Source organism: Uloborus diversus, chromosome 7 (assembly GCF_026930045.1).
Source record: "Uloborus diversus isolate 005 chromosome 7, Udiv.v.3.1, whole genome shotgun sequence".
In the NCBI taxonomy this organism is placed as follows: Eukaryota; Metazoa; Arthropoda; class Arachnida; order Araneae; family Uloboridae; genus Uloborus; species Uloborus diversus.
Window position 1 is genome coordinate 71,637,753 of NC_072737.1, and position 14,771 is coordinate 71,652,523.

General features: G+C 33.1%; 1 protein-coding gene across 1 annotated transcript in view; it reads right to left on the reverse strand.

The window, feature by feature from the left end:
• The window catches only part of LOC129226004 (fatty acid synthase-like), an 81,412-nt gene that overhangs the window by 44,208 nt on the left and 22,433 nt on the right, over positions 1 to 14,771 (reverse strand). The window contains exon 3 of the mRNA XM_054860579.1: positions 11,050 to 11,205. Coding sequence (XP_054716554.1) covers positions 11,050 to 11,205 — 156 coding nt within the window. The remainder of the gene's footprint in view (positions 1 to 11,049; positions 11,206 to 14,771) is intronic.

Genomic DNA, 14,771 nt, shown 5'->3' on the forward strand with positions numbered 1-14,771 from the left:
CAAAGGGGGGGGGGAAGGGTACTTCCAGATAAAAGGGCACTTTAAATATAAATTTTGTCACATAAAGGCGTTTTTTACATTTCTGTACTGCATATGCCTTTAAACCGAAATATTTTATATAAGTAGTTAAATTTCAAATAATAAAGAGCTTTTTTACGGTTAATTCGAAAAACTTAAAAAAAAAATGAGGAAATTAAAATCTATTCAAATTAAATTCTTGTGGACGGGGAGGCAAGGGAGTTTCGTTTCAGTTTTCGTTTCTTGCCTAAGCTTTCTCTCTCGCGCGCAAAGAAAAAAATTGTTTTTTGTTTTTTTGTTTTGAAAAAACTTCAAAGGGATAAAGAAGGCGCTTAATGTTTACTTAAAAGGGACAGGGCGCTGCGCCCTCCTAAAAATACACTACAAATATCAGTATCAAAGTTAAGAAACAGTTGGATTTTTCTTCTTCTTCTTCTTCTTTTTTTTTGTCTAATTTGAGCTTAAAACCTTTCTATTTCTATCAGCTGGCCCATCCTAAAGACATAACAGCGCCTGGGCGAAAATTACCTGCCGCCCACTACCAAAAAATTGCTTATAATATGTTAAATATTTAGAAAATTTATAATTAAGCATTGAGTGCTGATCATCCTAAATTTACTTCTATTCAAAAGAAAAAAGACATAAATCCTGGCGCAGATGGAGTTTTAGGTTGATAAAATTACTGTAACAAATTGTTTTTAATAGTAACAACTGTTAAAAAATTAAAACAGAACTACTTTTACAACTGGTTTTAATACTCTCAGCTTTTTACAGCATAGCAAATCATTATGAAGGAAAATTGATAAATTTATTTATATAAAACTTATTAATTTAATTTTTAGTTGATATAATTGATTTGATGTGTAAATTATAGTTGAACAATTTTTCAGCATTATACCTTATGGTATGGAGCAAGAAACTTGTGTTTATAAATATTATCAATAATCACTGTATTTGCCAATAATGTCAGTATTTGACAGTTTACGATAGGGTTGGAAAGTTTTCGAGTTTTCGACATGTCATGTCAGAACAGGTTTTTGACGTCAAAAAACGAACTCTGAATATTATAATTTTTTTTTCTGTAAAAGTTTTAAACGTGTAAAAGTATTTATTATAGATTGGGCAATAGCTTATACATTTTTAAATATACCTATTTCATACATTTACAAAAAAGGAAGAGGACCCTAAAATGGTAATATTGAAGATGATATCGAATTGTTTATAAGAAATGTTTTGCTAACTTGAACTAAACGGTTTTAAAAATAGCACCTTCTTTTCCTTTTATTTTCATGAAACTCTTGAATTTGGATCAACAACAGCGATCTAAGTAAGTCATAAAATAACGGGAAAAAAAAGAAAAAATAACAGGATCGAAATGAAATTGTGATTGTTAGAATCTGGATTTTATGCACTAAAAAGTAGTAAAAATGCTTGCGAATATGAACTAAAAGTTTTAAAATCTGTCCCTATAACACCTCACGGCCAAAAAAAAAAAAAAAGAAAGAAACTTCAAAATGCTTCTGATAAAATTTTTACCGATTCTTATGCAAATTGTCCCCTTGAATCCAAATATGACCACCTTTTCCTCCTTTAACATTGTCGTACATTGTAATTATTGTTACTAGATTCTGCTTACTATCTGTACATAATTGGTATCTTAAGTTTAGTTTTTAATAATTTGTAGGAGAATGACGAGTCACAGTTATTGTAGTAATTGTGGGGTAAATTATATTTTAAATATTTCTACTTTAATCTTTAGCGATGTATGTTTATAGAAAAAGAATCTTTTTCTGTTTTAGAAACTGTCGTATGCAATAGCTATAAATAATACTCTTGACACGTATTATTCTTTTATCTTCTAATACCATGAAATTATTAAAACAAACATTTGCTAAATTTACCTATTCCAAACTGCTATGCATGCTTGTTGAAATATCTTCATTTTTTTTAAAGTTTTATTTGCAATTGTATTGACCACTAATTGTATTTTCTGGAATTCAAAAATATAAGTGTAGAACATCAATTTAATTTTAAATTTCTGACTTGGTAGTGGAAAAAATAAGAAAAACGTATAATACAGTCCACTTGTCTCGCCTAAACATTTAAATTTAAACGAAATTTTTAAATAAAATTATAAAAAATATTTACTTATATTTCAAAATAGTAAAATTAATGAAATACTATGATAAATTTTGGCAGAACTAATTCGCAATCTTATTGGCAACTTTTTTCTCTGCTCAAGCCATTCGGTCAAGAAATTCTCGCCAAACAGGGAAGAGGTTACCAAAATCCTCCACGCAGATTTCAGCTCCAACGGGGGTAGACAAATTTTCTGCTTGGTTAGGGGAAGAGCTTCCTCCCCCAATGGTGCGATCTCAGGTCAGTCCGATGAAAAATCCCTTTTAAAATCCCTACCAAAGCGTCCCCCTTTCTAAATAAGAGGCAAGTTCATCAACTGTCAACTCGGCTTTCCCGATATCTATTGTTCATTGTTAAGCACCCCTCGCCCCATTCATATTGACAGTCCGAGGCAAGATGTCACGGAGGCGAAATATGGTATGAACCGACTGGGGACACCACGTTAGATGTTCCACTTCATAGTCATGCTTATGTGACCACATTTAAACACTTGTGCTTGTGAAAAGTGGCGTTCTCTTGTAAATATAAGACGTTCTCCCCAAAAGAGAGTCTGAAGCATAGGGGGGAAGATGATCGGCAAGTATAGTTCGATAATGTTCAAGTGTAATTTTCCATCTCAGAGCAACAAGAGGCCCAAATCCACGGGAAGATAATATTGCTCCTCACATCGACACAGAACCCCATCCATGCTTCACGGTAGGAACCAAGCTATTATATGAAATGCATCCCAGTGCTGTTGTGTCCAGTTTAGGAGATTTCTGTACCACTGTTGTCTCTTCATAGCATTCTGTGTCGAAACTAACGGTTTTGGAATAGCTACACTTCCATGAATGTGGGCAGCATGCAACTCCCGTTGAATAATTTTCATTCATACGAAGCTCTGAAGGTTTGTATTTATTTTGGACATTATCTGCGGCAGTGTTGTTTTGCGTTTTCGGGGGACAATCCTCTTCAACACTTGTCTACCGCGATCCTTCAACTTCGACTTTAGCCCACTGTAGTGCTTTGCAGAAGACACCTTTCCCAGATTTGTATAGGCTGTCATAACCATTGACACAGTGGTCCTTGAAACATCCACTTGCTGTTTTGAGCACTGACGTTCCAGCGAGATGAGCTCCAATTACCATGCCTTTTTTCACGTCGGAGAGGTCGGACACAGTCACACTTTGCTAGATGCAGAATTTATCCACGGAACCCTCACCCTGCCAAATGCTTGGTTGATACTTTCCTTGCCACCGCCACTTGGTGGCAAACTGTTGCAACACGCGGCGGTCGTTTATTGGGCCGTCGAAAAAAGATTCAACTTTAGCTGGGTGTTCCTATTATTTTGTTCCATACATGTATGTTTTCAATTTTTGGTTTCAAGAAATAGAAAAAAAGTTATAAATAAAAATCAAAATATCATATTTCGTAGACGCGAGTTAGAGATAAATATGACTGCATCAAATTAAAATGATTTCTTAGCACAAATGGTATTACCAGGACTGTGGACTCGGTGGGGAAATGACAAACACCCAACTCCGACTCCTGTGCGCCAAAACCAGTCTGACTCCGACTCCAGCCCTGACTCTGGGCGGTCATTCCAAGCTCGTCAGCTTGCGAGATCGAGATTCTTGCTCATGTGATCGGTTGTGACCTAGAAGTGTCGCAAAGTAGTATTCTAATCTACTCGAACCTAGCCGCAAGCTAAGTTCGAGTAGATTAGAATATTACTTTGCGTCATTTCTACGTCACAACCAATCAATCACGTGAGCGAGAATCTCGATCTCGCAAGCTGACGAGCTTGGAATGACCGCCCAGCAGCTTTAGCAGGAATGCCGAATCGGAGGAAAAATGACCGGGGGGACTCCTTTTCTTGGAGTTTTAAGCTCTTCTACGCCCGACTCCAACTCTTTCTCTGACTCAGTCCAAAATTATTCCGACTTCTATTGCGCAGCCCTGATTTTTATTCTGAAATAATGATTGTTGAGATGATTTGTTTTTATTTTTTTTATTTACTTATTTATTTATTGGCAACGAGTGACTTTTTTTAATTAAAAAAAAAGAGCAGCGCTTACGATTTTGATGAACATTTTTTTTAAATTTTAGATGATATTTTATTATCCATTTTTTATTTTATTTATTTATTTATTTCTTGAAGTATACTAACAATTATTTTTTCTATTTTTTGGAACGGAAAGAATAATGTCCGAAGTGCTTAATTTTTGAAAAAAAAAAAAAAAAAAAGAAATGGAAACAGTTTGGTTTTAGATATAAAATGTATTTATTTTGATGCACTTTTTATTTTTACTTTAATTTATTTATTTCTTTCTTTTGTGTAAACTATAGCAGAATATTTTACGGGAAATAAATATTTTTACTGTATAATGAACAATAAGTTTCGTCCAGAACTAAACGAGCCTATTTTCGCAATATCGGCTTTTTAGTATCTGATTAATATTCTCAAAATTAGCAAAAATCGCAAATCATTTCAAACATAACTTTTTAACATTTTAGGCTGATTTTTAGAAATGAAATATGTCTAGCTCAGCTAAAGAAATAGATGCGTAAAAAACAAATAAACGAACAAATAAAGTTACAGCATATTTTTTAAAAAATGCAGACAATATATTTTTTTCCATTAAAAAATTCTTTAATCGCATTCCAAAAGAAAAAAAAGGAATTGAAAAAATGAACTCATCTTTATATATTAATAGGCAAGCCGTTTTCTTCGGTACCGATCTCTCCTCTGTTTGTGAACCGATTTCCTTCATTCTTTTTTTGTTCAGTTGCTATTGCCGAGTTTTAGTGTCAACAATAAATATTTTTGAAATCGAACGCTAATTAACGGAGATATTAAATAAAAATGCATTTACGCATTTTCGTCCTAAATGGCTCTTTCTACGCAAACGGATGGTCCAATTTCTTTGAATTTGATATGGTTGGCAAGTTCTTTAAAAATACTCCTAACGAAAAATTGTCAGGGTGCCCAAAGTGAAATACCCTAAATCCACTAGAAAAAAGTTGTAAGCGTTTTTTAGCTAGCGAAACTCAAAAATTTTAATTTTATCCATTTTCTATTATTGAAATTAATTGTTGGAAGCGTGAAACATTAACTTTTAATTCGTTTTTTAAACCGCTTTTTCTTCACAAAAAATGCATGTTAGTGCTTCGAGCTTGGAATGGTTGGAAAGCTCGTGAAAAATACTTAAAAACATTTACCCCCGTTTTACGGCTAAAAACTTAAAACCCCCTAAGATGACTAGAAAAGGAGCTAGAAGCAATTATAAGATAGAGAAAATTCATTTTTATTTGATTTTTCACGCGACATAGTTAGCGTGAAGAGATTGCTGGACAATATTACGTGTCGCCATTTCTCGCTTGAGCGTTAAAAAAAAATGAAATTCTTGCATTTATTTTTATTATTGAGGCTTTTTGGGTAACTACGAGAATTTAAAATATTTTCATTTTGACTATATTTTTGCGATTTAATTATTTAAATAAATCATTTTACGGAGTGAGGGAGGACTTTCAGTTTCGATAAAATTACCTTCTTCTCACAATAATACCTGCATTTGTGAAAGCTAGAAACAAATCTCAAGGTGAAACTTTTGATAAAATTGGCGCATTATTACGACGTTCAGTGCTTTCGCAAGGACAATTATATGTTGCCGCGAGTAGAGTTCGTTTATTTGACTGTTGGAAATTTTATATTTAACGGCAAAGGACATGCCTACTTATACAAAGAATATTGTTTAAACAGAAGTTTTACGTATTAAAGGAATTTTGCGGTATCATTTCATTGAGGAAGACTTCCATAAGTGTGAAATTCGCGAACTTTTTCCATTGGCATCAAATTTTTGGCACCAATACCAGCTCAAGAAATATTTTTCTTTTCCATTCGTAAAAAAAAAAAAAAAAAAAAAAAAGAGAGAAATTTCTATTTGCAAGGAGCTGACTACGAATGAAGTTCCTCTTTAAGGTGGGGTTCATTAAATTAACCGTTCAGGACAAGAGGGAGGAAATAAATGACAAGAGGGACACACAATGGGGAAAATGTGACATCAAACCTTTTTTTTTTTTTTTATAAGAACGTTTATTTAAAACAGTATGACATGTGGCAAAGGGAACAGGGGGTATGGTGAACTGTGAAACATTGTGACAAAAGGGGGAGATAAATCAAAAATTTTGAAAATGGCATTAGTCAGTTATTCCCTGAACCGTAAAAAAATCACAAAGACGATTTTTTAAATAAAATAGCCCTATTATTGCGATGTCCAGTGTTTTTGAATGGACAATTTTTAATGTAGCATGTAGGTTTCGTTCATTTGACTGTTTGAAATTTTATGTTTTTAATGGAAGAGGTCAAGGCAACATTTTCAATAATATCTAACATTTTAGAAGAAATATTGTTCATGCAGAAGTTTTAGGTGTAATCTGAGTTTTGCAGGATCCTTTTATTCCAGGAGATTTTGATAATTGGGATATTGGCGCTCTTCATTTATTGGCGTCAAATATTTGGCACCAATTGCAGCGCGAGAAATGTTTTTTCTTTACATACTTAAACAAAAAGTAGGGAGCTACATATTTGCATACGGTTACCACAAAACAGGGGCTGTCCACGAATAAGGTTCCGTGTTTAGGTGGTGTTCACGAAATAGTGACCGTTTGGGACAAGGGAGAGGAAAGAAATGACAAGAGGAACATACAGTGGGTAAAACGTGACAACAAGCCTTTTTTTAACAGGAACGTTATGAAAAACAGCGTGACATGTGACTAAAAGAAGATGAGGTATGGTGAAGTGCGAAAATTTGTGACAAAAGGGGGAGAGTGTCGAAAATGTTGAAAAGTGTAACATTAGTTATGCACCGCCCTTAACCATAAACAAATCTCAAAGACCACCTTTTTTTAAAAAAAATGTACTAGTATTATTGCGACGTTCAGTGTTTTCGATGTTGCCACGAGTTGTGTTAATTCATTTGATACTTGGAAATTTATATTTCTAATGACGAAGAAGCAACTTACTCAATAATAGTAGACGTTTTATAAGTAATATTGTGTTCACATAGAAGCTTTACGTATAAACTGAGTTTTGATGCTTCATTTCATACGGAAAGACTTCGAAAATTGGATAATTGGCGATTTTTATCCGTTGGAGTCAATTTTTTTGTTTTCAATGCCATTGCGAAAAATGTATTTCCTTTGCATACGTAAAGAAAGAGTTGGGAAATATCTATTTGCATCGGGTTAGCACAAAGCAACATGTTGTCCAAAATAAAATCATTCTAGCCAAGAGTTTGACGACCACACCAATTTCTCAATGGGGTTGTTTTCTTCAGTCAAAGTACTACTTTAAGTCACTGAAATTGATAAAATAAGCATAAGAAATAATGTTATTTTTTTTAATTATTTTTTTAACAGACTTCAAAAAAGGAGGTTATGATTTCGTCTTGCGGCTTTTTATGTATGTTTTCGTATTATTCCAAGACTACTGAACCGATTTGAAAACTTTTTTTTTTGTTTGGAACTAGGGGTCCCGGAGAAATCCGAAAAAATTAAGGTTTTACACGTAATGGCTACGTAGATCTTTTTATTTTGTTGTGATCGGTGTATTTTCATAGCTATGGTTTTGCCTTTGTCTTGAACGATATTTAATTCTCTCGGCATGTGAATGATTAATTTTCGCGACGCCGCCTGTTAATTTTTAATTATTGGTGTTACTAATGTTTTACTACGTTGAAAAGCAGTAAATTAAATAAATTTTGCTATTTTAATAGCTGAATCAATAACCTTAATATTATTTAAAACTAAAATAACTTTATTTAGTCATTAAAATGTTTTTTCTTTTAATGTTTCACTTTTTAAACATATTTAGTGTTCAATCCAAGGATAATTGAATACAGAAAACCCCTCCCTCGATGATTTAATTTATATTCTTTAATAATATGTTGTAACTGGTGTCTGATTTCTCAAGTTTAACTAGAATTCTAGATTTACTATTTCACAGCCACCAGTTTAATTTGAAATTAGAGTTATACTAATTAGCAGGCTTCAAAAAAGGGAGGAGGTTCTGAACTCTACCTGTACCCAAGGGCGTGCACAGAGGGGGGGGGAACACCTGTTGGCCCGGGCTTGCGAATGAAGAGAGCCCTATATTTTTTTAACTAGGGGTAAACAATATGGAGAGGGATCGAAAAAGTCATTTGTGACGGGCCCCAAAATTTCTGTGCACGCCCCTGCCTGTATCGATGAGGAAAATTCTTTTTTTTTTTTTTGAAACGGTATACTTCCCCGGTGGTCTAATGGTAATCAAGTTCGGGGTTGATGAAATTGAGGGCACTCTTTAAATATTCAGATTTAAAGTGATTTCTACTTTATTAACCTTGTATATCGTCTCACTTAGAGAACCGTTTTTGTGATTTTTTTTCTTTTTTTAGCGGATAAGGGGTGGACTAACTTTACTCTAAGGTTCCAATTCTTTGATTTACCCTATTTGCTCTTTAGAGAAAATTTATGGGTAAAAAACAATAAATTTCATGCAATTTCACAAACGATTAAATATAAAACCCATTGTTTAAAAAAATGTCATAAAACAAAGGTATGTGTTTTCTTTACCCATAGTGAAAGAAAGTGCTAAATTATTATTAAGAGTAATCATAATGAAAATTTTGAATCAAGGATTCTCTGAAGCAAACATAAATTTCATTCTAGTTTAATTTTTTATCTTCATCTTTTATGTGGGCATTTGAAGAACCATGAGACTTTTATCACGAGTTACATGACAGTATTCTTGTGAAACATAAATTACAATTTACAATTTTACAACTTACAATGTTACAATTTATAATTTACAATTTTACAACTTACAATGTTACAATTTATAATTTACAATTTTACGACTTGCAATTTACTGTTTATTTGTAGTTTGGGAAATCGTAAACATTTAAATGGTTCTAACTAAATACTGAATCCAGTCTACTTTTCATCAGAAATGAGATGTATCAATTGTTGTATTTATGCTAATGCTCGTTCATCGTGAGGTTTAGTTAAAAGTTTAAAGGGTTCTAAGTCAGATCAGGCTATTACTTCAAGTCTTGACTCTGCTGAGAGTTATGTATACTCGTCCTTTCGCAAAGTTCTTCTTTCCTAAATCTATGACAGCTTTATTGATGGTTGTGTAATACGTATCGTTGTGAAATATAATTTACAATATAAAAATTTTAAAATTTACAATTTACAATTTTAACCATAAAGCGAATTTCTGCTGTTTTTTTAGTGGCTCTTGCATTTTCTTTCGGAAATCAAACTTTAATAAAATATAACTAATGATGAAAACGTAATTTTTTTTGTACATAGTTGCGCATTTGAAAAAGTCTTGCTTTACAGTCGTCGGAAGTCACCGAGACGCTGTCGTCTGTTTCTTTCTCTATCTTGCTCATCTTAGTTGTTTTCAGACTCATGTGTTCGACGCTTTCTTACTCGAGATGCGCGTAAGAAAGGCCTCAACGTCGTATACCACATACTCTGCCGTACGAACTTATTTTATATTTACACCACTAAAAAACAAAAAATAAATTACTTTTAAATTAAAAAACCGCCTTTGAAAAACACCTAGGAACTATAAATAAAAAAATAGCCGATTACACTTACATACTATTTCTTACCCAAACCTAGAAATGAAATTTATTTTACATTTCCAGTACAAAAATAAACTAAACAAAACACCCAATTATAAAATAAACACTAGTTTTAATCACTACACGATGAATTATTTTTAATACCTTAATAATTATACACGATCTCTTAATTTTTAATATCCTTTAGAAGTCGGAGTCTCCTACAAACTACTGCCTAAACGTAACTGAGTAGATTTAGTTTCAAAGACAAATTTTGTGTTTAGAAAAATTAGTGTTTAATTCAGGATTTGGAGGGTTGTCAGTTACGTTAAGTAGTAATTATAGGAGACCCCGACTTCAAAAGGTTATTAAAAATTAAGAGATCGTATATAATTAGTTAGATATTTAAAATAATTCATCGTATAGTAATTAAAATCAGTGTTTATTTTATAATTGTGTGTTTAGTTTAGTTGATTTTTGTACTGGAATTGTAAAATAAATTTCATTTCTAGGTTTGGGTAGGAAATAGTACGTAAGTGTATAATCGGTAATTTTTTGATTTTTAGTTCCTAGGGATTTTTTGAAGCCGGTTTTTTTTATATTAAAAGTAATTTAACTGTTTCATTTTGGAAATAAAGCGTGGTCTTCAAGACGTTACAAGTGATGTACTTTGAAGTTTATACTTTGTTTAGAATGAATTTAATTGTATTTATTTACTATTAATAGCTTAAAAAATCATAAAATTTAAAAATATTGTATTCTTACTATAATTGAAATAAATAATAATCTTGCTAAAAAAGTTATTTTATTTATTTACTTATTAAAAGCATGGAGATGAAAGGACATCCCCTGCATACCCTTCCCCTGCCCATGAATTTGTCAAATATACACTTGTCGAAACTTTCACAGAATAGTTTTAAGCATAACTCGTGCGAAGGGTTTGACATAAACGATTCTCAGAACTGAATTGAATCTCAGTAATTATTCACATATCTGGTATAAGGGATAATGATATATATATATATGTTGCCATATCAAGATCATCTTATCCTCTCGAGGGGGCAGTGCCTCTTGAGTTTTTTTTTTTTTTTTTTTACATATTTTATGTATTTAAAATATATAATGGACTGTTTATGAGAAGAATAAAAGAAACAGATTTTGATTTCCACAACTTTTCAGTTGTTACTTATTGTTGTCCAGTGCTTGGAAATTACGAAGTAAGAAAACTTAAACGAGAACATGTTTCGAAATTAATGTTCTGCATTTACTTGTAAATAAATTAAAATTCAATATTTACCTGAATCAAAAATGGCTTCGTAGCATACTTCAATTGTTTTCCTTAGAGATGGATCCATGAGGTGCGTACATTCTGAAGAAATACCAAAGAACTCATTGTCGAATTTATCAACATCGTTTATAATGCCCGAAGAACTAAAAGGAAGCTTGAGAGTACCTGGAAAACAATTAAGTCATTAAATAGCATGAAGCTGTGCTGCTATATTCTGACTTTTTGTTTTACTTTGAAAGAAAAAAGAGTGCTTATATTATTAACATGTAGCACCTCTGCAAATGATAGTCAGTTTTTTGTTTTTTTGTGTGTAACTTCAATTGTTAATTTTTGTTACTCTATTAGTTGCCTTTTAAGCTATGTTTCTTATATCACGCTGGCGTCGGGAGGGGAAAGAAACGGCATAAAAATCCTATCTAACTGCTACTTTTAAAGATTAACTCGTTTAACAATTTATCTAAAGCAAAGCCTCCGAGACACAGTCGGCTAGCTCCTTCGGCTCTTTACTGAAAGAACTGTATTTCAAACTCTCATGAAATAGGAATAGGGGAAAAGGGGGCACATATGAACATGGTATGTTTTACAAGGATAACATCAAGCAAAAAAGTAATGGCAGTATCAGTCCTCTTTCTTGGTATTTTTATCACATTCTTCTTCACGCAAAAACATATTTTAAGCTAGCTAATAAACTACAAAAAATTATTACAAATTATAAACATTCAAGTAAAATTATGACAATGTTTATTTAATTAATTTAACTAAGAATTCTTATTTACTGCAAGTCTAAAATAGATGATGGGGTGTTTGTAAACACTACATTTAAGAGCACGTGGAAACAGTTCCCATGTCCTCTCTGTAATATTAATATTAGTGTAGAGTATTATAAGAGTTTAAAAATGTGTAAATATTTATAATTATTACTTTTCTGCAAAATTTAAAACATTTATTTTTAATTGATATTATTATTATTAAATATTAATTTATTTATTTTTATTATTATTTACTATTTTTTTTAAAAATTATTTGTAAATTTTATAGTTGGTCAAGAGTTTAGTGTTGTATAATACTTACATAAAACAAACGGACAAAATGCTTATAATTATTAAAAAATTAAAATTGAAATAATTTAAAAGCTCATCATCTGATTCTGTATGAAGCTTGAACGCAATATACAGGGTGAGTTCGATCGAATCTGCCATACGAAAGGGGGTGATAGATGAGCCCAAGTGGAGCATAGAACCACCCATTATCGTGTCCAATCCTTAACCGTAACCGAGTTTTGGTAAATTTAAGGAAAATGAGTAAAAACACAAAATTCTGAGAAAACGGCCGATTTCTGAAATTCTTGTAGGACATACAAGGAAAATAAGTACATATTTCGAAAGAGCAGACTAAATCCTACAAAATGATACCTTTCGCATTAAGATAGTCGCATTTCACCGAGAGCTACAAGCTTTGAAATATTGGACACACTCAGAATTAAAATGGTGCCAACATTTTTAATCGACATTTTCAAAAACAACCGTAAGAGCTACAATCGGGCAAATCTACCAAAAACTGGCCCATTCCATTAGCTTTCAGATGATACAACAACAAATCATATTGGGCTTCATGTTCAGCTGAAAATCAGGCTTTTGTTTGAAACAGTGTAAAAATCTGCATTCGTTAAAAAAAGGAAAACCAGCGAAGAGTCGCACTTTTCTGTTTTGAATTTTCTGTTTCACGATAGCATGTTGCTTTCTTTGTTTAAGAAAATGATATTTTTATATAAAAATAATAGTTTTAACAGTTTAATAAAAAGAAAAAACACACGAGATAACGATTCGTAGAAATAAAAGAAGCATTACTTTCCCGTGCTTTTCACAAAGGGAAAATCAAGAACAAAAAATGTTACACCAACTTCAATTAGTACATTTAATAAACCTTCAAAATTTGCAATAGCTGCTGAAATTGGTCACCGCCACACCTGATACACGCTCTTGCCCTTTTGCGAACGGAAACAACGGTTGCTCTTAAAGAAATTTCATTCCTTAGTTTCCCTACTGCTTCAGCAAGCCGGTCGCTCAATCCTTGCAAACTTGCTACTTCTGTTTTGTAAACTTCTTGTTTTAAGAATCCCCAAACAAAGAAGTCCACTGGCGTCAGGTCTGGAGATCAAGGGGGGGCAAGGGATGGGGCCCATACAACCAATCCATTGGGGATACTGTTCAGTTAGAAATTCCCGAACGGCATTTGAAGAATGTGCAAGGGCTCCATCGTGTTGGAAAATGATTTCCGCTCTCTCCTGAACAGGAATAGTATCAAGAAGGTCAGACAAATGATGTTCAATGAACTCTAAATATGAGCTTCTTGCATTATAAGACCTTAAAACGTATACAGACCCATCAAAAGACTTTCGATTACGATTTATGATTGTGAAAAATATCGTCTGAAAATAAAAAGCATTTGTTTAACAAAACAATTAATGATAAAAACTAAACAGAATTATTAATTTGTCATAATATTTTATGTATCGTTTGCTTCTTTCTGATATTTTGTAAATGTGTTTTGAAAATTGCTAGAATTATGATTCTTTTTACAGTAAGTCAGTAGAGAGAGTGTTTTTAGTTTTTGAAAGTTTTCGTTAAAGTTTCTAAAGATAAGTTGCTATAATCTTTTCTCGATTTTTGGGTATGTCTCGATTTTTTAACGAAGAGTATGCTGATATGCATTTTGTGTACGGATTTTGTGATGGTAATGCTCGCAGAGCCGAGAAAGAATACCGGCTCCGTTACCCAAATCGTTCTGCATCTAATAGATGTGTTTGCCTCTATACATCGAAAGCTCAGAGAGACAGGTTCATTTGGTACGTTGTTCGAGAGGGGCCAGGATCACCGTTCTGCCAATGTTGAGGAGTATGTGCTGGACCGAGTAGTGGAAAACCAAAGTGTGAGTTCACGCTCGATTGCTGCAGAAGGTGGACTATCACAACGTAAAGTGATGAAAACATTGCACCAAAACAAGTATCACCCGTATCATTTTACTCTAGTACAAGAACTGCGCAATTCAGATTTAGAAAAGCGGGTAACATTTTGCAGATGGCTACTAGCCCGAGACACGGAAGATCACCATTTTCTAAGAAAGATATTGTGGACAGATGAGTCGTTGTTCACTAGAGGGGGCATCATATATTTGCATAACTGGCATCATTATACTGAACATAATCCTTTCTTAACCCAAAACTCATCATTCCAAACTCGATTCAGCATAAATGTTTGGATTGGCGTAATAGGAGATCATTTAATTGGTCCGTATGTGTTTCGAGGTAACCTAAAAGAAAACACATATTTAGAGTTCATTGAACATCACTTGCCTGACCTTCTTGATGCTATTCCTGTTCAGGAGAGGGCAGAAATCATTTTCCAACACGATGGAGCCCCTGCACATTCTTCAAATGCCGTTCGGGAATTTCTAACTGAACAGTATCCCCAATGGATTGGTCGTATGGGCCCCATCCCTTGGCCCCCTAGATCCCCAGACCTGACGCCAGTGGACTTCTTTGTTTAGGGATTCTTAAAACAAGAAGTTTACAAAACAGAAGTAGCAAGTTTGAAAGAATTGAGCGACCGGCTTGTTGAAGCAGTAGGGAAACTAAGAAATGAAATTTCTCTAAGAGCAACGGTTGTTTCCGTTCGCAAAAGGGCAAGAGCGTGTATCAGATGTGGCGGCGACCAATTTCAGCAGCTATTGTA